At 36.6% G+C, this 24,507-nt stretch overlaps 3 protein-coding genes across 3 annotated transcripts; 2 read left to right on the top strand and 1 right to left on the bottom strand.

Annotated features, from left to right (window-relative positions):
- Nucleotides 1-3,089: 3,089 nt before the first annotated feature.
- Nucleotides 3,090-5,174, top strand: LOC133977777 (adenosine receptor A1). Its single transcript, XM_062416054.1, has 2 exons — nt 3,090-3,445; nt 4,499-5,174. Exons 1-2 carry the CDS (start codon nt 3,090-3,092, stop codon nt 5,172-5,174), a joined length of 1,032 nt encoding a protein of 343 aa, XP_062272038.1.
- A 4,098-nt stretch (nt 5,175-9,272) lies between these two features.
- Nucleotides 9,273-14,651, top strand: rplp2 (ribosomal protein, large P2). Its single transcript, XM_062415556.1, has 5 exons — nt 9,273-9,350; nt 13,812-13,935; nt 14,037-14,085; nt 14,173-14,271; nt 14,522-14,651. The coding sequence occupies exons 2-5, from the start codon at nt 13,813-13,815 to the stop codon at nt 14,596-14,598; spliced, it is 348 nt and encodes a 115-aa protein (XP_062271540.1). The 5' UTR covers nt 9,273-9,350; nt 13,812; the 3' UTR covers nt 14,599-14,651.
- Nucleotides 14,652-17,632: 2,981 nt separating this feature from the next.
- On the bottom strand, nt 17,633-22,661 carry LOC133977998 (titin). The gene is made up of 6 exons (XM_062416315.1): nt 22,438-22,661; nt 20,044-20,699; nt 19,837-19,944; nt 19,475-19,536; nt 18,469-18,729; nt 17,633-18,272 (listed from the first exon to the last, which is right to left on the bottom strand). Exons 2-6 carry the CDS (start codon nt 20,687-20,689, stop codon nt 18,234-18,236), a joined length of 1,116 nt encoding a protein of 371 aa, XP_062272299.1. The 5' UTR covers nt 20,690-20,699; nt 22,438-22,661; the 3' UTR covers nt 17,633-18,233.
- Between the last annotated feature and the right edge of the window lie 1,846 nt (nt 22,662-24,507).

Raw genomic sequence — 24,507 nt, 5'->3', positions numbered from 1 at the left:
CATAAACTCTTCCCGATGGCTTTTTCCAGCACACACGCTGACAATTTGTACTATTTCCACGAGTCAGTAAGTGGTGAAGAATCTCAAGAATCAAGCATACTTTGAGGAGTCCAAACCTGAGCTAAAAAACAAGTATGGGACTTACATCACAGGAACACAGCTCTAAAGTGGGGCACATGCTGCTCTGTGTCTACTAAAACTGTAAGTAGGCTCTTTTTTCCAACATTTCAGTGACATACCTGATAGTATCAATGCTGTTACTTTGAATTTGCTGTGGAGTCGTTCTGTTGCCTATTGAATGCAAACGTAAAGACACACAGGTGGTGTTTGCTCTTTTGCATCAAATTGACAGATATCTGTCTCAGCTTTAACAGGAAAATTGATCAATTAAAACCAGTCAAAACTAATTATTTAATTTAAATCCAGCTCCTGTTTGACATGAAACAACAAAAGAACAAATAGAGAGGCTTAAAACAGACATCAAACACTCTCTGGCTTTTGCCAAGGATCTCATGAGCTGCAGTCATTGCTGTAGAGGGAGTTGTTTTGCCCATTTCATATTCAGAGCCACTCCTTATTTTTCACTGCACCTCATTTAGTTTATTAATTTAAACACTCAAATCCTTCCAGAAAACAGCTGAGCTTGACCAGTTAATATGGACACAAACAGCAGCTGCAGCATAGCAGTGGAGCAAATAAATTTTACCTTAAACAGGAATGCTTGGTGAGGATGTTGAGAATAATTTTGCTAAATGGAACCGGTAATAGAAGCTTTACTGTCATGTAATCCTTGTCGCACATGTGCAAGCGGATCCCTGCAAGGCCATAATCCAATTCATTACTTCTGTTTATAATTAATGATGTGTCGTGTGGAGTCTTCTGCAGAGGAATATTAGTAGAAAAATTATTATGCATATGTTTATTTGGTTTTAAATTTAGATGATGTGTTTTGCAGTTCAAACTGAATTAAAAAAAATATTAAATGTATACTACAAGTCTACAAAATGGTTTAACCTGTAGCAATGTGATGGGGTTGGATACTGACGGTTAATAACTGATGTTTCAAAAGAATAAAATTTAGTCATGTTTTATTAATTGTTCATATAACCACGCAACCACAAAGGATAATCTTACATTACAGGATAAAATCAAGACGATAATAAAAAAAGAAGAAAAAAGTTAACTGCAACAAAGCTTTTCACGGAAATGGGGGACCAATAAAAGAGTAACAAAAACAGTTTGAGATGATTAATGCTGTCCTCAACTGATACTTGATATAGACTGCAGCATTGTATTTTTGTCATTTCTGACATTTACAGTCACTGCGTCTCCAGAAGTGCTAATGCATGTAGACTACAAGCCTAATAAAACTGATTCAGTGTCTGCTCGAGAACATTCTAATGCATAGACCAGAGCCTGAGATCAGAGGCAATATCCCTAAGAAACATCCTGAGTCATCGCCTCCTTTAAAAAAGAAGAATAAAAAAGGGAGGGAGAGACTAAATGTATTTACAGGCAGACATTAAATCTGCTTTCTTAAGCAACTGAAGACCATCTCAATGATTGCTTGCTCAGTAATACTTGCTGCCAAAGTCTCGTCATCCTCGGTTGGACAATTAAATTAAGTTTTTGGGAGTAATTGAACTTTTGGATATATTTCCTACTTGCAGTTTACCTGCAGAGCTCTACTTATAGAGAGGATAGACTTAAGGTGCTTGGAGGACAACATAAAGAATAGGAGATATAATGTAAAAAATGTGCTAATGAAATTTAATGCAAACCTGTGACAATGAAAGTTAGATCTATACTTACAATTAAAGTTAGATCGTTACTTACTTACTGTTACTATTATTACTTTCATTGATTCTCAAATATGCCAAAATATGTTTTTTTGCAGCAGATGTGTGTAATTAACATCAAAAGCAAAATATATAAAATATGTATTTCTAATCTTAGTGGATGAAAATGGTGAAAAATTGAACATATTTCACATAAATCTGTCATCACATAACTCCAATTAGCCCCATATCTTTCAGGTACTGATGCAGTGATTGAAGTGCAACGTGAGTATGCGTACTTGAAGTCAGGATGAGACTTCAATCATACTAAGGATGATATAGTCTAATGATCATTGACCCGCATGACATGACACAGGCTAAAGGTGCAGCAGAGCTGGATTCAACATTCATTACAGCAATAAATCTGTGAAGAATTGTCATGCATTAATACTGTCAATTTGTGTAAGACATGGATTTCTGGCTCACTACTGGATGAGGTCAAATTAGCAATTAAGTATTTTTCAAATGAACAGAAGGAGCACATTACTGAAATGGCTCCTTTTGCAATCCAGTTGAATCCGAAGTAAATTAAGAACTCTGCATCTAAATTTTAGGTTTACTTATTCACATTAAAGCTTAACTGATACAGGATTTTTGAAGAGTTATTCCCTAGGAGTTACATCAAATGATACAGACACAGCCAGTGGAATTTTTTTAGCCATAAACACACATTGCATAACATTTTTTACAGTTGAAAAATAAAGTTGTGAGTGCTCCTTCATGAACACACACTGCTCCTCAAACATATCCTCTACATTGCACTTTCCTCTACTTACACATTAAGATAAAATCAGCCCTAAAGCATCCATCTTCAGCTGAGAGCTTGCTTATCAAAATGCATCCTGCATGAAGACTACAGTTTCTCTCAAAAACTGCACACACTCAGGGTGAGCACAACTATTACTGCAGGGTGCTGCAGAAAGTCCCTCCCACTTGATTTTATGACTCGTTATTTTACAGACTTGTGAGAGAGTGGGTGAGCGAGAGGACGGATGTAGAAGAGTGGTGGTGCACTGGTACCCACTTGTGTATAGAGACTGTACAACATCATTCAACATCCAGCCATCACTAGAAGGGACACTCAGGGTGTCAATTTGGCAAAGAGAAAAAGTACTCTTCCTTCATCAAGAGAACGCACACAATGAAGGATGGTTCTATGCTGAAGCAAAGCAGAGGCAAGAAGTTTCAACAATCAATTTATATTTTTTTTACAATCTTAGAAAAGGTAAGCAACATCTGTGTGTGGTGAAAATGTCTTCCTCTCCTGGTATCAAGCCTCGGGAGCATGTGGACATGATGTACATCTCCATTGAGACAGCTATCGCTCTGGCCTCAGTACTGGGTAATGTGCTGGTGGTGCTGGTGGTGTGTGTGAACCGGGCTCTCCGCAACACCACCTTCTGCTTCATCGTGTCTTTGGCGGTGGCTGACATTGCTGTTGGAGTTTTGGTCATCCCTTTGGCTATTATCATCAGTCTGGGATTTAATACTCAGTTCTACACTTGCCTCTTCCTGTCCTGCTTGCTGCTGATTATAACCCAGAGCTCCATCCTTTCCCTGCTTGCTATCGCCATCGACCGTTATCTGCGAGTCAAGATTCCCACCAGGTGAGGAATGGTTGGAAAACCAGTTGGTTGCATGATGCACTGAAATATGTTTCTTAGGCCATAAACATAAGCTTTTTAAAATAAAGTAGAGATTTGTTTGGTAGGTCTTTGTGGTTTATGTTGTTGTGATGACTCTCTTGTATTACAGTATCAACACTGCAGAGTAATTGACATGCCAGTTCTTACAGTAAGAGCAATAAAATATTCATAACTGGGAGCAGTAGGAAGTGGATGTCAACATCATCCCTGAATGGTTGTGATTGCATAATCCAGTTCAGTCCAGTTTGTTGATATAAACAAACTTTTATTCAATCTATTCTTTCGCTGAAATATGTTTTATATGTTCATCCATCAGGCTGAGTTAACTGGAACAACACACTTCACCCTACTTATCTCTCTGATGTTAACAATGCACTTCCAACACAAATCAAATTAGACCAAGCAACATTTATCTTTTAATGCCCAACATGACAGAAGTGTCCTAGATTGTTATCAGAAACAACACCAACATAACAGACTGAACTCTTTCCCCAACAGCCAAACCCCCTTAGTTTTATGATAAACCTCATTACTAAGTTTGTATAAATAGTTATAGTAGTATGACCAGTAGTGTCTGATATCTGATATATAATTTTTGTTTTGTTTGTTTTACTGCTTTTAGCATTAGAGAGCTAAATGTGTGCTTTTAGCCTCAGATAGTCAATCAAGAGGAGGTGGTTCCTTGTGTTTATGTCTGACATGGTACCATATATCGTTGCCTGGTTGAATGCAAATCAATGGGCTGGACATCAAAAGCTTTTAAGCAAATTAAAATGTCTGTCTAAATAACTGACATAGGCATAGTTTGTTATGGGATTTTGGCAGTCACCCATACTACTTTTTTATCAGTTGGGTCCTGATCTGAAAAGCTGGCACTTTAGACAAATGTCTCTGAATAATAAACAATCTGTTGACTGACAGTTATTTAAATAAATAATAGCACAGTAGTTTGTAAGTGTGCATTTAGGTGATTGAAAAATCTGTTTCAATTTCTTTTCCAATAACCCTGCTCAGGTACAGCACCATAGTGACCCAGAGGAGGGCATATGTGGCAGTTTGTCTGTGCTGGATCCTCTCCTTCCTCACTGGATTGGTTCCAATGATTGGCTGGAATAACAGTGATGCTCAACGAAACCTCAGCAGTTCCAGCGACATTATCTGCAGATTTACTACCGTGATGAGGATGGACTACATGGTGTACTTCAATTTTTTCGGCTGGGTGGTGGTACCGCTGACCATAATGATCGCCCTGTATGGGGAGATCTTTCGGGTGATCCGGCGACGGCTTAACCAGCGTGCTGAAGCCACTTGTGATGCAGAAAGGTACTATCGGAAAGAGCTGAGGTTGGCAAAATCGCTGGCCTTGGTGGTTTTCCTCTTTGTTGTGTGTTGGCTGCCAATACACATCATGAACTGTATCACTTTCTTCTGCCAAGACTGTGTCATACCCAAGTTTGCCATGTATGTAGGCATTTTCATGTCCCATGTGAACTCAGCACTAAATCCAATGGTTTATGCATTCAGGATAAAGCGGTTCCGTGTCACACTGATCCAGATCACTCGTCGTTGCATGTTATGTAAGCCCACAGAGCCCACCCTGTACCCCACCAGCACACCTTGCGTGACTGAGAAAGTGGATGTAAACCTGACACACGGAGTGGAAAATTCCCCTGTACATGGCGTACAGTGAAATGATGCAACAATGACACTTATGGGATTAAAACATGTCAACACATTTACAGACACAACAAAGCACTTCATTGAGTCATGGGACCAGTTCATTTTTGACCCATTTACCTTCTTTTTACCCAGTCAGATCTTACGAAAATGTGCCTGCAATCAGGGAAATAATATTATTCCCACCAGTCTGCATTATTTTTAAAAAGTCATTGCTTCTTCAATTGATTCATATTGAATTGTATTATAATATATATATAATGTACAACAAACAGTTTGTGTTTAAGAAGCTTGTTCTCCAGAATAAAAATTCATAGCATCACTATTACTACGTCTTATTACTATTCTTATTTCACATCTACAAATTATGATTTCAGTTAATGGTTCAAAATGAGTTTCAAATTATCACGTTAAATTAATTTGCAACTGTTCCCCTTTGGTCTTTGAATAATGATGTGAGAGAAAAAGCAGTAGACTTAGAATGACAAGATTTACTGAGATCAATAGAGAGCACAGTGTGTTCTTAAATGCTTCACAGAAAACCATTAAATTAATAAAAAGAACTGCCTGGAATGCAAATTAACAATGAAGTCACTAAATGAAACACAACTCTGGCAACACCAAAGCAATCCAGCCATTAGTCTTTATCACAGGATGCAGGCACCTTTTCAGCTAATTCAGCTAGTTTCAGCTAAGCCATATTTCAATAGCTGTGGCAGCATGTTGAAAAGGCTCTGAAGCATTTGAGTAAATTGCCCACAGAGCATTATGTTGAAGTGATTTATTCCGACTCTGCTAAAGCTTCTGCTAAAGCTACGTTGTTTCTGCTTTGTCATCAGCTTGACTTCTGCCTGATTTCAGACACGTGTTTTCATTTACAAAGGGGGAAAAAAAATCTGGTTTAGAATATTCAAGTTTTTTTGTCATTTGACATGTTTTGACAAATTTAAATATTAACTTGCGTAAATATTAGAGCAAACTCCTGAGCTGATCCCCTGAAACTTGCAACGTTGAAACAGTTTGACATGAGCATGCTGTCATCTGAATCCTCCACCCTTTATTTCTCTGTGTCTGTCTGCCTCCCTCTGACAAAGACAGCAAGACTTTACCATCTGTCACATTCATCCTTGGAGAGGGATTTTAAACTGCTTAGTTGTGTTCTAATTACCAGCCCGTGTCTTAGTGAGGTAGGTGCCGCATTATCAGCTCGGAATTTACTACCTTCGCACCTCTCTCCTGAGGTCAGTGGCCTACCGAAACCGGAGGCTCACAAGCATGATAGGCGAGGAGACAAAAAGCCACAGGTCTCAATTTTGTTTGTGAATCATCTCATCTTTAAGACTTGTCTACTTTGAGGTAAGACCTTTACTATTCATTGTAAGACAGCTTCATAAGAAACGCCATCTGTAATACACCAATCGTTCTAATAGTTTTTCGTTTTAATATCCTTAGACGCATTTGCAGCATTAAAATGGCAGACACAGATGTAGCAGAGGGTGACCAGAATGAGGAGGTTCCTGAAGATGACCTGGATGACGCAGAGAAGGCTATGCTACACTTTGGCAAATACTACGAGGCCCGGCGGGCACTACCTTGGGACCAGTGGACCTCCAGAGAAAAGACAGTCTATTATATGGACCGCGCCTTTATTGGGCTCATGGTTGTTTTTCTGGTCGTAGTATTTTTTGATATATGTTATAAAATTTGGTATGTCACAAACTTGAAGAAGATTGCAGAATTTGTGACAGATATAGTTAGTTTTCTACTCGACTGGCTCTCCACTCAGGAGAAACACGAGGAGCTGATGGAATTGTAGTCTGATGAGAAAGCAAATGTTAATACATCCCCTCTGCTTGTATTGTCCCTTTTTTTGAGTTTTCTACAATGTTTGAAGCACATGTGGTTTTACAGATCTCCAGCAAAGGATCAGTTTAGAGCCACGTCATAACTACAGATGATGTAATAATGATTTTGTGAACTTTATCTCTGATTGTGATTTGATGGAAATAAATTATGTATGCAAGAAACTGGGTGATTGTACTTTCTGTAGCACGTGACACACTGCTGGTATTGCATTTTTTTTTTAAAAACTTGTAGCATCTCCACCTCATTGTCCATTTGTGTATTTTATAGCATAGTTATCATGTGCTGTTCAGACTGATGACATTACAAATGTTATAAAAATATGATTTAATTTTAATTCAGCATCGTATTAGATACATAATTATGTGATATTGGCAAATAGTTCCAACAACAACAAAAAGTAGAGCATAGTGTGTACTTGAATGGTTTTATTATACAATATCACTTCTACAAAACCAAATTTAAGAGAGAAATATTACACTATTACTTTATATTATATATATGTGTACATATATATTATATATTATACTATATTACAAAATATTATACTAAATATATTTGACTACTGCATCTATCTATCTATCTATCTATCTATCTATCTATCTATCTATCTATCTATCTATCTATCTATCTATCTATCTATCTATCTATCTATCTATCTATCTATCTATCTATCTATCTATCTATCTATCTATCTATCTATCTATCTATCTATCTATCTATCTATCTATCTATCTATCTATCTATCTATCTATACACATATAGGATATCTAATATGATAATACTTTATAACAATACTACATTTTATTTATACAGTGCTTTTCAAGGTACTCAAAGACACTTTATTAAAAAATGTCCATATAAAACAGATTAAAAGTACATGTAATAACAGGGGACAATCTTCTTATACTGAGGTAATGGTAGGTAAGGTAAGTAATTATGAATACAGCATCTACTTGTAACTGTGGTATTGTTAGTTTTAGAAAAAGACCTACTTCTGCACACAGAGTAAAGTAACCCATGAAATACACCAGAACTCACACTTTTTAAAGATAAATAATCAGCCCCAACAGACTGTATTATAAATAATCACAAATGTTTTTAAGATAACCTGTAGACATATGTTTACAACATTTTACAAGCTGTCAGTTTGTCAGATTAAATGAAGGCTTGCAACAAGAAAATTCAGGCAGATTACTGTGGAGAATAAGTGCAAAAGGGATTTTCAGTTTACATTTATTTATTCTATCACTTTATTTCTAACAACAGCTATGATGAGCATGGCTGGATCTACTATATGGGCAATTTGGGCAAGTGTCCATGCAGGGGCCCTTAAGAGGGAAAATAAAGTGTCGGAAACCTAGTATGTACAAAACTATAAATGGAGTAATAAGGTTTGCACCTGACAGCAACATTATCCCATCTGAACAAATTAATACTTGTTTCCGAGAAAGTTTAGTCTCATGATTGACTTTTTTTTTATTAACCAATCATCACAAGTGGGCAAGTGATGATTTGTTAGCTGGCCACAATGCACTTTGGAAAATGGACCGCACTGGTGTTAACCTAAAGCTCAGCAAAGTAATGGCCTTTATGAGAAGGTAAACAATGAAGATGACGGTAAATTGGAACTAAATGAATTGTGGTGGCGCGGGTTGGGTGCATGAATTCAGTGCCCAGAGACCCCTGCTGATACTAATTCACCACTGATGTTGAGAAAAGCTATAATTTAAAAAAAAAAGCTGTTGTTTATTTGTATCATTTAAAACAGGTTAAAAAATATATACTTTTTTCAAAAATGTATATAAAAGTGACCATAAAGGTTTTTTTGTTTGTTTTTTTTAAACAAACTTTATTTCAGAAAACAGCATGTACAAAAACAAGCAGACAAGTGCTGAACAAGTAATTCAATCATATATAAAGTGCATTGAAAACAAAAATTCAGCATTGCAAAAGGAAAAGGTTTACATTATTCTTCTTCAAAGAGTTCTCTCTCTCTCTCTCTCTCTCTATATATATATATATATATATATATATATATATATATTGACAGTTTTGGTACTTTTTATTGTATTAATAAAATCTAGCATGTTAATATATTCAACAAATTCCAATCAATATCTGATGAAATTAGTGGTTACTTTAAAGAATGTGACCATAAAGGTTTAATTATAAGAAGACATCATGAGGATGTACAGTCACGTCTTTCATCCAAATGGACCAATCACATCGACGCATTCCACACATCAACAACTTCCGGTTACGCCCCTCTCTCTCTTCCGGATTTCCTAGCGTGACCGACGTTTCGTGTCTGTTTAGACTTAAAGTAAGTCACATTTACGAGGATATACACGGTGTATGTGTCGATTAATGAACATTTAAGTGTTTAGAAGACGACATTCAGTCCGCGGTGGCTTTTAATTACTTATACTGATGTGTGTTTTCTGGAGCAAAGCGAGGCTCGTTGATTTGTCTGTAATGGAGGACAGACAGAAACGTGCCATGCTGCTGCTTCACTTCCGCTAAAAATAATGAAATACGAACTGGTTTTATACGATGATTGTCTCTGTCCGTGTGTAATTAAGCTAAAGGTAAGCGGGGCTCCTCCCAATATATATTAAAAAATAAAATAAAATATATATATACACACACACACACACATATATATATATATATATATATATATATATATATATATATATATATATACACACACACACACAGATATATACTCAGTGTTAGATAAATAAGGATAATCAGTCCGTATAAGGCCATCTAAGGTAATAACCAGTGTTGGGGTCGTAACTAAAAAATGCAATGAATTACACATTACTCGTTTTAAAAATAGTAATGCATTACTGTAATTACTCCCTTTGAAAGGTAATCAATTTCACTACTAGTTATATTACTCTGGAGTCACTCTTTAGCAACGCATGGGATAATAATAATAATAGCTTATATGTCATATACTCATATAGCTGACTCATATTGCACCTTTCAAAACAAAGTCACAATGTGCTTTACAGTAAAAACAGAATGACATTAAAATATCCAGAAAAAAACAAAGACTATGCAATAATAAAAACATTACAAATATCAACAGTTAAGTAAAGGCCTTACGATAAAAGTGAGATGATGTGTAGAAATAATATATCAACAAATAAAATAATGTGAGTCTTGGCCATCATAACACCATGTACAAATAACAATTGCCTAAAAATAATATATAAAATAAGAGACTGGCCTTCCTAACACTATTAGATTGCATATGAACTGCATTTCACAGGCCAAACACATTCAAACAAACAAGTTTTTTTGTTATTATTGTGGCAAAGAAATTGCAAGCAAAGGAAATAAATGACCAATAAAGAAACAGATGTAATCACTTCACCCAATAAAAAGCATAGTGCAGAAACGATTGTATTTCAGTGTTACATTTTTTAAACATGAGAATATTGGGCTCAGTTATTTAAGAAAAAGTTGTACTTGAGTTCCATTAATAATCCTTGTTTAAATAAAATTTGTCACCTTCTTACATTAGCACAAAATAAAATCAGTCATAAATGCCATTAAAATAAATCCATTGACTGAACAAGTTACCACAACACAAAATTGGTCAAAATCAACCATTTTATCTGGGAAAGTTGCAATATTAAGCAAAATTGCAAGCTCTTGTTAATATTGCTTTGATTTCTTGAATTTGCATTGAATATTGCAGCTGCAAAATCACAACATCCTGGAGAGACTGATTTAAAAACACCACACAGTTGTTATGTGATATGTACAGTTATAAATAAACCTTCTAACTGGGGAAAGCTCATATTTCATCCTGTTAGTGGTGACTAAAAGCACTGAAGAGAGAAAGAAGAGTAGGATGTTTATGAAAGACAGAGCTGCAATGATTAATACATTAGTTGCCAACTATTACATTAATGATGATGAACATCTGAGTCACCCTTATGAAAAAAAGACAAAGCTCTGTTTCCAGCTTCTCAAATGCAAAAACTTTTTTCATAGTAAACTAAACATCTTTTTGTTGTGGACAAAAAAAGACATTTGACAAGACATCAACTTAGGCTTTGGACATGTTTTACTATTTTCTAACATTTTATGGACCAAACAATTAATCAATTAATCAATAAAATAATGGATATTTAAAAGTTAAATCTGTCTTTTTTTTGTAGAAAGGAAAGATAATGCTAACTCCTATAATACTACTCCTATAGTATTGTGTCTAACATAGAGCTGAACTAGCTGAATAGATTTGTCAATTGACAGAATATTCAGGTGCAACATATATTAATAATGAATTGTGAAAGAAATTGTTTAAAAGAATAAAGCTAAAATATCAGAGCTTTGGTGGTGTTCTTAGTCTTGTATGAAATAAACTTGAAATATTTTGGATTGTCTTAGGAAATTGTGGTGGACATTTTTATAGACCAAAACATGAATTGTGAAATTAATTGGCTGATCAGTAAATAATAACAATTAGGGCTGCAACAACGAATCGATAAAAATCGATTAATAAAAGTGTTGGCAATGAATTTCATTATCGATTCATTGTGTCGCGCAATTACTGCATTACTTGCCAAGTCGCGGAGCAGTTCAGACGCAGCTGAGCAGATCCGGTATCGGCAGAAGCGGAGAAAACGGTCTGCCCGAAATCTTCTCAAGTGTAGGAGCAGTTCACACTACATAAAACTAGAAAGTGTGTGCTGCATCCTGCCGAGGTAGGCACGACGCGCGCGTGTGCACGTGCACAAAAAACGATCGGTTTTCTATTGCTTTTGCGCGTCATATCAATGATATAATGTCACCATGTGGATCATTAACCTTGTTGCAGTGTGCTCCCTGGTTATAGTTAGTGAACTATCAGCTTCTACTGCTCCGATTACAGAGTCATCAGTAGGAGAGGAGGAGAGCAGCAGGGGAATCTAGCGCACATAGTTTGCATTGTAGCCTAATGATGGAAAAAGTAAAACTAGTAACTACAAAAATAAACCACAATTTATACTGTAAATATATAGTTTCACAGACAAATTGTTGTATTTTTTCTGGGTTGTGTGTGAAATCATTAAGAATAATATAAAACCAGTCTGTACACCAACAAGATGAACTGGTTTAGACTTTATTCTTGGTTGACACTGCTGGAGTAATTTAGATTTATAAGTGTGCTCTATTTGTTTGACATAGGTTTTTTATTACCAATTTGTTATAGTTTGCGATAAATAATATAACTGAACCGCCACTGAATGTTGAAACAAATCCTGTTAACAGTTTTATAATTTATTTTTCTTTATTATTTATCTTTTATTTATTGTTCCAACAGCTCAGGTTGATTGAACAACAGAAAATACCTCTTTTTGTGTAGCATACATGTGTATGTTATTTTGTTAAAGCTATCAGACATTAACATTTAGTTGTTTTGTTTAAATTATTATTTATAATTTAATATTACTTTAACAACTCAGGGACGTCCAAGCAGCATCCCATCAGGGACAATAAAGTATATATCTGTCGATAAAAAGCAGACATTGTATGTATTCACTTTTGTGTGTTTTTTAGTATTTTGTCACTTTATTTAGTCCCCGGACAGGCAAATGGTTGAAAGCATAAATGTTAGAAAATAAAACCACAGATACAAGCGGAGCCTCCACTACAGAGACAAGACGGAAAGCTTTACAACACAGTGTTAGGCCTGCTGAAGTGTGGATATTATGTACAGAGCCTATGATGAGGAGCAGCTCTTTACACTAAGCATGATTATGACAAATAAAACAAACAGAATGAAAACGCCTCGCTATTCTAGTTTTAACAAGTTTGATTACTAATGAAACAGCCTGTTAATGTGGTGGAGGATGAGTGGTTGTTGGCACAGTTTTCTTATGTGTTGCAGCAAGTTATTACAATCCTGCGAGCATCTGAAAGAAAAAGAAAAATTTTGTCTTCTAGCAGTAAGACAATCTCCTCTAGTTGTTGCTCTCGGAGTTGGGCTTGTTTTTAATTGTTGTTGATGTTTGTTTTTGTGACTCAAGCACTGAGTGGTGCAGGAGCTATATTGTGTAATACCTTGAAAACAAGACGCAGTGTACTGTATTTAATTGTTTTCCCATCTTAATAAATTGTGCTTTTTTTTTTAATCGTCAGTGATGAATCCTATTGGCTTCTTGTCTTGTGTTGTTGTTGTTTGTGTGAGCGATTCTGTTCGCTGTAGTGTGATTTGATTGGCATGTCCCCAACTTGTCAGACAGTTCGTGACGTGTGGGAGGATCATTGTACTCATGAACATTTTAGCTGCATTAGTGGTCATGTTGTTCCTGGTGAGTTTGACATTGGCCTGATTTAATTAGTGATCCTTTTACGAGTGACGTGAAAGACAGATTTGACTCAACAGTGTTTACAGGGTATTTCAATTGTGACATGATCTGTGGTTTTTTTCCAGAGTGGCATAACTGGATCTAGTGTTGAGGATCCATGTATGTCAAAAGAGTATGAAAATACTAACACAAGCAGTCCAAGACAAAATAAGTTATGAAAGTAGAAATGTAAGACATTTGTAAAAATTAACCTTTAAAAAAAAATAAAGACAAGTAGCGTCTTTAGTTATCTCTGGTGTAGTTTGGTTTACTAAAATAAAGGTAGTGTGCCAATTGTCTGTGGTTTGTATAACTTGAAAACTATCAAGTGTCATTCTCCGGTTTTACTCTTCAAGACTTGAGGTGAATATTGGATTTGAACATGCAGGGTCACTCAAAAGTCGCTCACCTGTTTGTTCTTTTATCTACAGAATGCGTTACGTGGCCGCTTACCTCCTGGCAACGCTCAGTGGAAACACCAGCCCCTCTGCAAAGGACATCAAAGCCATCTTGGGCAGCGTGGGAATTGAGGCCGATGACGAACGCTTAAACAAGGTATGTTATTCAACCACTGTATGAAAAGCAGTTACAAAAAGTCTTGTGTCCACTGATGTTGTGCTTTGTGGCTGAAGTTAAATATTTGTATTTCTCTGTAGGTCATTAGTGAGCTGAATGGGAAAGACATCAATGAAGTCATGAACTCAGGTAAAGGCCTCTTAACCAACACAACTGAAGATTTCGATGTGTTGCTCATTGAAAATGGTTAAAAATGTTTGTTTTTGTCCCCCACAGGCCTCTCTAAGTTAGCCTCCGTACCAGCAGGTGGGGCTGTAGCTGCTCCTGCCGCTAGTGCTGGTGGGGCTGCTGCAGCTGGGGCTGCACCTGCTGCTGGTATGTATGCACCGTTTCATTTTAAGCTTTAACTGATAAATGGATGTTTTGGGGTTATTTGTGGTTGTAGGATTGCTAGGTAACGTATATTAGTACATAATAAAATATATTAAATACTGTGATGCTCTTCTGAACATTTTTAGCAGTCGCAAAACAAAGTTTAAGTTATTGTCGATATAGATGATCACAAATATGAGTTCCTGACATATTTATGTAGCACTGACTGTTGTCTTCACTCTTCTCTTTCCAGTGGAAGAGAAAAAGGAAGAGAAGAAAGAGGAATCGGAAGAGTCAGACGAAGACATGGGCTTTGGGCTCTTTGATTAATCTACCTTCTCCATGCTTAAAAAGCAATAAAAATGTAAAAGGTTTACACAAAACATGTCTTTTTGTCCTTTTTAATTGCTTTGAAACAGCCTTTATAAATAACGACTGTACAAAGGTAATTATTCCCAGACATCCCAAAGACATTACAGCACCATATACAAAACCAGAAATATATTGTCTGGCTTTCTGGACTTGATGTTGAAAGCTATTTCATTTCCTGCTAAAAATAGGCTAGACTGGGCCACTCGTCATCATTAGGCAATCCAGACCCTGCATGTGGTCAGTGTTTCCTGCTGTTGGTCAGATAACTGAAACCACCACATAATGGCACAGGTTTAAAGGGACAAGCCATGATCGAACACAAAGGGATCCTTTGCACTTTTAACAGGACTGGAGTCAGGTCATTAAATATACAAGGTGACAACAAAATCACTAAGTTTCTGTGTTTTTAATGGTTAAAGGTATGTTTAATATTGTTTGTGAATGTGTCATTAAAAAAGTACCTTCACTTACGGTTGGTAGAGAAACAATGCTGCTTTTCCATCTGTAACTCAAATTGGTTGCAAACAGTTAACAGATTAACTTTGCTATAGCCCAGCTGTCAAACACAGACTTAAATTGAAATGCTTTTTGTGAGTTTTGTGGACAAAGTTGTGAATAAAACGTATTCACAGATAAAAATGAGTAGTGATAGATGGTAATGTTAGTCATGAAGCAAGATTTTATGTATACTTTAGCGTTCACTATTGATTTTTCTCTTGAAAAACATTTACTTTGCCAAACACTTGTAACATGTAAATTCTGGCTGCAGGGCCTAGTTGACGTGAGGACGCCTCATTTTAACAGAAGCCTGTAATTACATCCCTGCTTTCCCTGATATGAGTCAAAGTGTTATGCCATAGAAGAAGGTCTACGTTACTGCAACCATGCTCATCTATCAGAGTTGTATCTCCCTCGTGCATAAATGAGATGAGTCATCAATCACTTCAGTTAATCTTTTGTTATTTTATATTTAGAAAACTGATTGCATGACACCTCATTCAGTCACTGAATGTCAAAACTGTGGCCTTAATTTTTCCACTACTTGCTTTCTGAGTCTGACACGTCCTGTTTTTCTCTTATCTCACAGTCACCTGTTGTTGTGTTGTTCCAGGAAAGAAACTGAAATTAAAACAAACAAGTATTTATATATTTAGTTTCAGTATTCACAATATTATCAGATTTCTGTGTTGCATGGTAGTGAGTCAGGACACTGCTTCCCTCTTTTCTCTGGTGTATGTGAGTGCATGTGTTGCATAGCATCGTACTGGATGCACAAAACTCCCAAGTGAGTCCATTAGCTCTGGCAGAATATTAAGGCGGTCCTGTGTTTTGTTGGAAAGGTCTCCTTGCCTGCAGGTGAACCTGTTCCACAGGTGAGACTCATCACGGCACGCTTCAGCCAAACAACTGACACGCTGTCACATTCCATCTCTTATCACCTGCCAGCTGGTACGCTCACAACCAATTATAGATGTTGTCAACCATGTCTTCTCATGTCTACAACATTGTTATGTAAGACTATATTTTTTGGTTCATACTGCTTTATTTATTTATTTTTACAGTTATTTCTTTAGTGAGTATACCCACATATGGATGCATAATAGCATGTATCACATACACCTATTTAAGGACTGGATTACATGCTGTACCACAACTGCAGACTGTTTGTCTTGCTTACTGCCCATCCCCAAGCTCCATAACCCTCACAACCTTCCCACCTTCCCACCCCCCCACCCCTACTGACGGGACAAAATAGTACTAAATAGGTAAAATCACACTAAGAAAAAAAAAGAACAAGAAATACATGCAGAAAAAAATATAAATATATACAGAACCAGTCAAAATTTTGGACACTTTTCCCAAATGGGAAAAAGTATGTAGAAACTTTTGACTAGTACTCTATATAACAGACATATACTGTATCTATCAGATTCACATATGACATGAACCAGAGCACATAGTAGTCATCACATGCACTCTTACACATCTGTGTATCTACATTATCTGTGGAAGAAAATTAAAAATGAAAGAGAAAGAAAAATAGTAGAAGTAGTAACCCTTTCTGTGTGGGCATATACATACACAACTACATTTGCATATCCTTGTACTGCATTTGTGCATAGCAAGCTAGTTGTGGCAAGTTGGGGGAATAACCAAGATTGTGGTTCTGCCACACCTGTTATCTTCATACAGATGATAGCCTGCAGCATGTGATCTTCAAGCAATAAAAGCAATGAAAGCCCAAATGATAGTGGAAATAAGATCACTGCTTTTACCTTGTAACTGTGTGGCTTGGATAGGGTTAGGTGATGTTCTTCTGTCTTTAGAAGACCATCGATTTCTTCGTTATTCTGACTCAAGGTTTTGGGATGAGCAGTTTAAAGTAACGTGTCAAGAGTCACATATGGCCTGGGGCCCTTAGGTTTCTGTGTCTTGGGAAAGTATAGCTCTTGTGTAACATATGTGTATGCAGATGTATGTCTCGTGGTTATTTGCCATTGGCGGTAATCATACACTTATATGTTTGACCATGTTTGATCATTTCTTTATTCCTTCAGAAACTATATTTGGTTTGTTCTTTGTTTGTTGAGACAAACTGACGCCAATCTCTTGTGTTCATTCTGTCTCCTTATTGCACAATAATAATAATTTAATCTTCAACCCTACAGCTTCCAGATAAACCGATGAACTTACTGTTGTAAACCTCATCAGGGCCAGTAAAAGAGATGCACCCATCCAAACATTTTTGCCCTCTTCCCAAGCAACCACAATATTAGTCTCAGAGAATAAGTAATTCAGCTTGATGATTATAATCCTGTCATCAGTGGAGCCCATCATAGTAAACCTTGATTTTACATACAGTACCAGTCAAAAGTTTGACTGGTGGTGATGGTGATGTTTGATGAAAAAAAAATACAAAGTTGTGCATTAAATTAAATACATTTTATTTCATGATCTTATATGAATGCCAGCATTCATAAACAAACAAAACAGTCATGTCACATTTCAGATTACATTCTATTAAATGAGGCTTGCTCATTTTGATATCCTAAAAAACATTTAAAAAGTATTGCACTGTCTAGCTTATATACATACATGGTAAACACAATGCTCTTTTGAATTATTATAAATCACTAGAATGTGTCACATTTGTTGGTGGATCTGTCATAAGAGCATTTCACATTTTAGTGTCACTGATAGCACCAGCTATATTACTGGTATTGCTACATATTTTAAGACTTAGCTTACTTAGATCAATGTTTTCCAGTTGACCCTTAATGTGAAGGACCGTCGTCAACACAAGGAACTCAAACCTACCAAAGGTAATCAAACTGGTTTTACAGCAAACACCCTGTTGAAGCATGATTACAAGTATTCTCTCACAAAAGAGTTAACATGAGATGAAAATGGAAACAATTAGCACTTTTTTTTTTTTTACACTTATAAGACTTGTTAGGGTTCCCTTTGTGTTCTTTCAAAGGGGTTATTGTAAAGAGGAACTTGTTGCAAACAGTTCCTTAACCGCATTTGTGATGCTGAAAAAAGTTTGTGAGTAAAGTGTTTGTGTTTGTATTGTATTGCAGGGTTGTCTTTCAGTCATCGCTGTCGGACCATGGATGATCTGTACATGCCTGTAAAAGAAAAACAAAAAGCGTTAAACCAAACATACTTGTATTACAATTTTGCCTTGTGAATGTTCATATCATTACATTGAGAACATTAGGAGAGATTCATTAAATAAAAAATGGTTTAAATATCCAAAAAGAAAAGAATACAGCTGTCTACTTATAATATCTGAGTTCTCTTCTCCATAAGGCAAATATTTACCTGGTTGTATTCAAATCGGTCCTGTAGATAACGGTTGCCAAGGCCAGTAATATGACATATATTCTGTCTGGAAAGTCCGGCTATCCTGGCCGTAAAGTCCAGTGTAAAGGCCAGCTTGACCAGCTCAGGGGCTGTTGGGAGGACAGTGGGAGGGTTGTTGGTCGGCGTGGTCTCTTTCGCTAAGTAGGCGTCAGCCAACTTCTGGAAGCAAGAGTACGACATCCCCTGGAAAAAGTTACTCAGGGTGGGATTGTCTTTCAGCTGGAGGAGATAAAGAGAGAGGGGATGTCAATAACTTTGACCCACTAGTGATCTCACTGCTTCAAAACATCCCTAGTAAGAGGAAAAATATAGCTTAAAATAGCTTTATTCCAGCAGGAAACTGGCCAAACCCAGATGATGTCATATCACATGCTGTCCTGTCAGCATACTGTCAGTGCTTTTGAAAAGTCCATTGTATAAGTACCAGCAGTTTCAAGTCACATAACATGCTGTATTTTCCCAAAACTATTTCCTCTAGCCGTTGTTACCCTTTGGCTACTGTAATCAATATTAGACAGTTTCTGTGACTTGTCGAAAAGCTTAGTGGCAAACATACTTTAGAAAACAATAAACCCCTACAGGGGTTAATGAGGCAGGTGAAGGAAAATATGTTGGACCATAGAAATACTAAATCAATCAGTAAAATTCACTGACTGATGACACTGTAGTAACTGAATAATAGAGTCATGTTTTCCTGCATGAAGCAGACCTATAATTGAATGTGCACTTTGAACATCTTGACTTTATAGCCCCTTTAATGATCCAGTGATGTGTTCCTGCTTTCGGTTTCTGTCAAGCTAGCTTGATCTGACTGTCGTTAACTGCTTAATAATTAACTGAATGTCTGATCTTGTAAACAACCTGTCAATGGCAGAAACATTTCAACTTGTGTGTAACTAAGAGTTTCGCAGATTGATGTCTTTCTCAAATTAATGTGAAAATGTGAATATGAATGAATACTAACCTTGTACTCTATGGCGTCACCCTCTTCCTTTGTCAAAGCGATAATCCGGTTGATTACTTCCTCTGAGAAGCAAAAACACAAGCAAAGGGAAAACTGTAAAATGTGTAATTTCTCATGATACAAGAACATGTTTTACCGATGCAGTTATTTAATTAAATATGACTCTATATTAATTTAATTTGAGTGAAAAAATGCACAATACAAATGTAAAGCCAAGAGAAATGACAGGAAGGTGATACAATACATAACTTATTACATTTAGCAGAGAAATGCAAAATATGTATTTATTTTACCAAATTTGCTGCCAATATTTAAAAATGCACTTTTACAATTTAAAAAAGAGCATAGAAACAGTTTCTTACCATCTGTGAGCGTTTCGACTTCCTCTTTTACTTTGACCTCGTGGACGATTTTTTCCAGTTCCTCTGACACCTTCTCGTAGTAAGAGTATGTTGGTTGCACACTTACAGCTGCAAAGCAACAATTTGTACATGAATATTTGTCCAGTAACATCACTTTTGATATTAAACAAATAACTTACTCCTGTCATGATCAAACCTGAAACTTACTTTCAACCATGGTGATGTCCTCTGGGTTGAGATCTTTAACAGTTTCTTGCTTTGATTTATTGGATAGTCGCCTTCTGGAGAACCTTCTTTTTAAGGATCTTTTTCTTGTGGACTTCTTTTTTTGAACAGTGACTGGAGTTGTGGACAGGCAGGTGCCCGAGGGCTCTGATGGCGAGGCCTCGGGCATCTCTGACGAACTCTCCGGCTCCTCATCACCCTTCCGAGAGAACAAACCCAAAAAACTTTTCCAAAATGTCCTAGGTTTCTTGATCTTTTTTGATTTTTTGGTCGGCTTCTCCGGTTCCTCTGGGTATGTATCAGGCTGTGTCTCAGCCTGTACCTCAGGCTGTGCTTCAGGCTGTGCTTCAGGCTGGGTTGTGGGAGATTCAGATGCAGCAAATGTACCAATTCTCTCGTCATTTAATCCATCGGCCAAGTGAAGAGAAGGGTCACTGGAGTGTCGTCTTTGCCTTCTTGGTATTGTTACCCACTTTTCTTTAGACTTAGTCCTCCTTTCTCTCAATGCCCCTTCATTTAGGCTGAGGCTCCTCTTGACATACACCTCCAAAAGACGGATTGTATCCTTGTGAGGCACTGAGATCAACTGGCCATAATTGGGCCTTTGCTTTTCTGTCTGTGTTTCCATGGTGAGATGACTACAGGAGGAAGAAAACACATTCAAAAGGTCAGTCAGGAATCACGTCTACAAGCAGGTGCAGAAAGTGTTGAACTTTTTTTGGAAGAAAGGCTTTAATCAGCAGCTATTTAGTTAAAAGATTTTATTATAATTACTAGACATTTTCACTTTTCATGGACATTTTATAAATCCACCGCTGGAGTGAATAATCAAAAAGATAATCAGCAAATTAAGATATTAAAAATGCCCACAACAATTCTCTAAAGCCATCATTGACTTTATCAAATAGTGTGCATCAACTTATCTCTAGAAGTTGATGCTTTTTGAATGAGAGTACTGGAGCCAGTGGCTGTTGGTGGTTTAGCACTTTAAGGAGCTTCAGCTGAATCCAAACATTCCCCCTCCGGACTTGTGGACTGAGCCCTTGCAGATTTCAGTCGCACATACCGTGACATGTTCAATGTCATCATGCCAAGCCTGAAAGAGTTCTGAGCTGCAAGTGGATAAAATTATGCTCTGAGGATGGACTAAAGACCTCAAGTACTTCCACAGAGATGCATTTAAATTCCTGACTTTGTAACTCATTTGTAAGTGTTTTGTTTCTGATTTAGTGGACTCTTGCGGTGAGGCTACAGATTGCATCCCACTGAATAGCCCTCCATTCACCCTCTTCTTTAAAGCATGAAGGAGAATCTATGGTGGCCATGAAACTCGTTAACAATGTGAAAGGCCCTCTCTAAAGCCAGTGCAGAGGCAGTGAACCATTGAAGGCTCCTTGGAACGGGACCTGCTCTCTCTGTAGAGTAAAGGGCTCATTGTAAGGTAACAAAAAGACCATTTTTATTTTCATCGGATTACACATTAATTAAAACATACTCATGATTGTTATGTTTCATTTCTGCCAAGTCTGTTACACCAGATGCCATTAAATTGCACACACTGTACCTGACCTTCACACTGTAGATGGACAAAAGCCAAACTTTGCCTGTCTAGTTGAGCTGACTATAATAAAGCAATCCAAGTTATTACACCCATAGGCCTGTTTTTCAGTGTACATTATAAGCAACTACTGCACACTGAGCAGATTCTCTAGAAGTCTGGAGAAAGTCTGCTTGAGGGCCCTTGTGGACTTGATGATTTGAGGATCCGGACAGTCCTCAGCACTAGAATACTTTGTTAAATTTTTTCAGCAAAATTAGTACTTTTACTTTAATACTTTATGTAAATGTATCTACTAATATATGTAAACTTTTACTGTAGCAGAATTTGAAATGAAAGATGTTTTTTAAATTAAGTATTTTTACATTGTGGTATTGATACTTTTACTCAAGGATCTGAGTAGTTCCTCTTCCTGTACTGCAGGTCACACAATCTGATGGGTCACCAGATTCGGTGTAACCGGGGACGCGCACGCAAAGTCCGTGACTGAGAAGTGAAGACATTCAGACTTCCTCCTGCAGAAGCTTCAATTTCAAGCTGTGGTTGTTTCCGCATACCGAAGACTAAGAAATCGGCAAATATTCACACTTGAGAATGGCTTATTATATTAACATTGTTGCTGATTGTCTTTTGTTGACTGACTAATCGATTTCATCTCTAAAACTACTTGTTAACTTTTGACCAGAAAAAGTCCTGCGTTAACGTTTTAATTCTTTCCAGTGTTAAGTCTATAGCTGCAGTTATATTTTCCCTCAAGGAAAACTAGAAGAAGTCAAAAGAAAAGGAGGAAACGTTTATAAAAGTCCATGCAGACTCACCTGGTCTCTCTTGAGTAGCGTGGTGACTTGAGTGGTGTCTGTGCACAGTTCTGTTATTAACTTGTGTCTGCCGCTTGCGTGCGTCTATACCTGCTCACGTACTCCACCCAATGTTTGGACACGTCTGCCCCCTCCTTCTCACCTGTAACCATTTACAGTCATTCTTCACTGTCTGTGGGCGGAGGACGGGAATAGGAGCAAAATCACCTGCTCTCCTATCAGGGAGTCAGGTTATTAGCTTGTTTACGGTTTCGCCGTCTCGACTTCTGCTGTGATACTGTTTCCAGGGTGGTTTTTCTCACGTAGACTACAGGAAGTAAATGCTGTACTGTTCATTTCCTATCAGTCTGTCTCTTTAGAAGAAATGGAGAAACTGAATCTGCATGTCTTTGTGCTGAAAATAAAACGTTATGAATGAATGTAGGAACTAAATGTGCTGCGAATTAACATGAGATTACTGTAAAATGACAGATGTAGGTTATAATGCTACAGCAGCCCAAACACATTAATAAAGACATATGGGTGACCAATAATATAAAAGATATAAATAAAGATAACTATAATAGACACGATCAAATCCATTAACCCATACACACTGTTCATTTGACCCAATTTTACATTTCTTTTAGCAGGACCTCTCCCTATATGTGACCCACAGTGTCCAAAATGGAAATAAAATGCATCTTTTAAAAATGTTGTGCAGCCGATACACATTTTTATATATAAAAAATGTACAAATGTGAAAAAAAAAAAATCACCATTCAAATATGTTGTATTCATCATATTCTATACATTATGCTCCTGGACTATAAACTAATTGTGGCTGTCTTTTTTTTTTCCATAGTTAAATAAAATACACAGTGTTTGCTCTCTGACAGCTTCATTAAGGATTAATCAAACATTTAATGATGACCGATAGGGAATTCATGAATGTGAGTTTGTGTAGAGACTAATTATGAGTCAGAATATAAACAGTAAGGGTTAATAACTACTACTACTACTACAAATAACAAATAACTAAAACAAGCAAAAAGTTGAACTCTTTCTTTGTTTTTTCAAATAATTTATAGGACTAGAGGGAACTCATAATAGAAAAATCTATTCATTTTATTATCATTTATCAGATCTGAAGCTATCAGTAAATTAATTCTTAATTCAAACTATTCTTATTCTAACTGTTTAATTTATTTTTTGAAAGCAAAAACTGCAAACAATCACTGGTTCCAGCTTCTCAAATGTGATGATTTGCTGCTATTCTCAGTTTCTATCATTGCAAATTAATATCTTTTGAGTTACTTTGGTCTATTTGTCCCACAGAAGAGGTCAATTGAAGATGACCTCCTAGGCTCTGGGAACTTTTTTAAATGGATATTTGTTTAGATCCATCAATATTGCTGTTGTTTTGTATTGTGTGTTGTTTTATGTCTTATTATATATGTCTTGGCAGATGTAACAATGTCTATCTACCTCTGTAATAATATAAATGTAAGAAAATGTAACAATATTTTATTCATAATATACTGGTTATTTTCTTGAGGGCATGGTGGCATTTTCAATTCCAAACCCACAGACACTCATTTGCAATGATTTAAACAGTGTTCGCTTTTGAGTTTGTTTTGCTTTAAAGGATAACTAGAAATAGTGGCGAACTAATTTTCTGTTAATTGACTGCATCTGATCTAAATAATGATAATAATCAGTCATCTTTTATATTAAAAAAAGACATTAAATGTTCTCTTTCATGGTTGTACTGACCTGTTTCATCCATTTTGATGACCCAGGACCATTTAATCATCATTTTCACTTTGGTAATATTCTCATATATCGTGCAACATGCCAATAAACAGGCTGAGCTTGAATGACCTCACTTCAAGTCAGTTTCCCCAGATTTTGTTATAATTTTTGCTTCCAGTACATGTATGAGCTGGGATTGGCCACTCGCAGGATTGTACAGTGCTTTCAAAGATTTCCAGGAAGTTAAACTGTTTTCATTGAGAGGGGAAACGTTCATATTCCTCTGCCAATATCGAGCAAACAGTGTCGGTTTTTATGACCCAAGTATTTGACTAT

Source organism: Scomber scombrus, chromosome 3 (genome assembly GCF_963691925.1).
Source record: "Scomber scombrus chromosome 3, fScoSco1.1, whole genome shotgun sequence".
NCBI lineage: Eukaryota > Metazoa > Chordata > Actinopteri > Scombriformes > Scombridae > Scomber > Scomber scombrus.
Note: the sequence above shows the minus strand (reverse complement) of the source record. Positions and strands in the feature narration are given on the sequence as shown.

Coding starts and splice junctions, on each gene's coding strand:
- LOC133977777 (XM_062416054.1), top strand. CDS start 3,090: ATGTCTTCCTCTCCTGGTATCAAGCCTCGGGAGCATGTGGACATGATG. Junction 3,446..4,498: donor CGAGTCAAGATTCCCACCAG/GTGAGGAATGGT, acceptor AACCCTGCTCAG/GTACAGCACCATAGTGACCC.
- rplp2 (XM_062415556.1), top strand. CDS start 13,813: ATGCGTTACGTGGCCGCTTACCTCCTGGCAACGCTCAGTGGAAACACC. Junction 13,936..14,036: donor ATGACGAACGCTTAAACAAG/GTATGTTATTCA, acceptor ATTTCTCTGTAG/GTCATTAGTGAGCTGAATGG. Junction 14,086..14,172: donor CAATGAAGTCATGAACTCAG/GTAAAGGCCTCT, acceptor TGTCCCCCACAG/GCCTCTCTAAGTTAGCCTCC.
- LOC133977998 (XM_062416315.1), bottom strand. CDS start 20,689: ATGGAAACACAGACAGAAAAGCAAAGGCCCAATTATGGCCAGTTGATC. Junction 19,537..19,836: donor AGTCGAAACGCTCACAGATG/GTAAGAAACTGT, acceptor TTTGCTTCTCAG/AGGAAGTAATCAACCGGATT. Junction 18,730..19,474: donor GTGACGCCATAGAGTACAAG/GTTAGTATTCAT, acceptor TATCTCCTCCAG/CTGAAAGACAATCCCACCCT.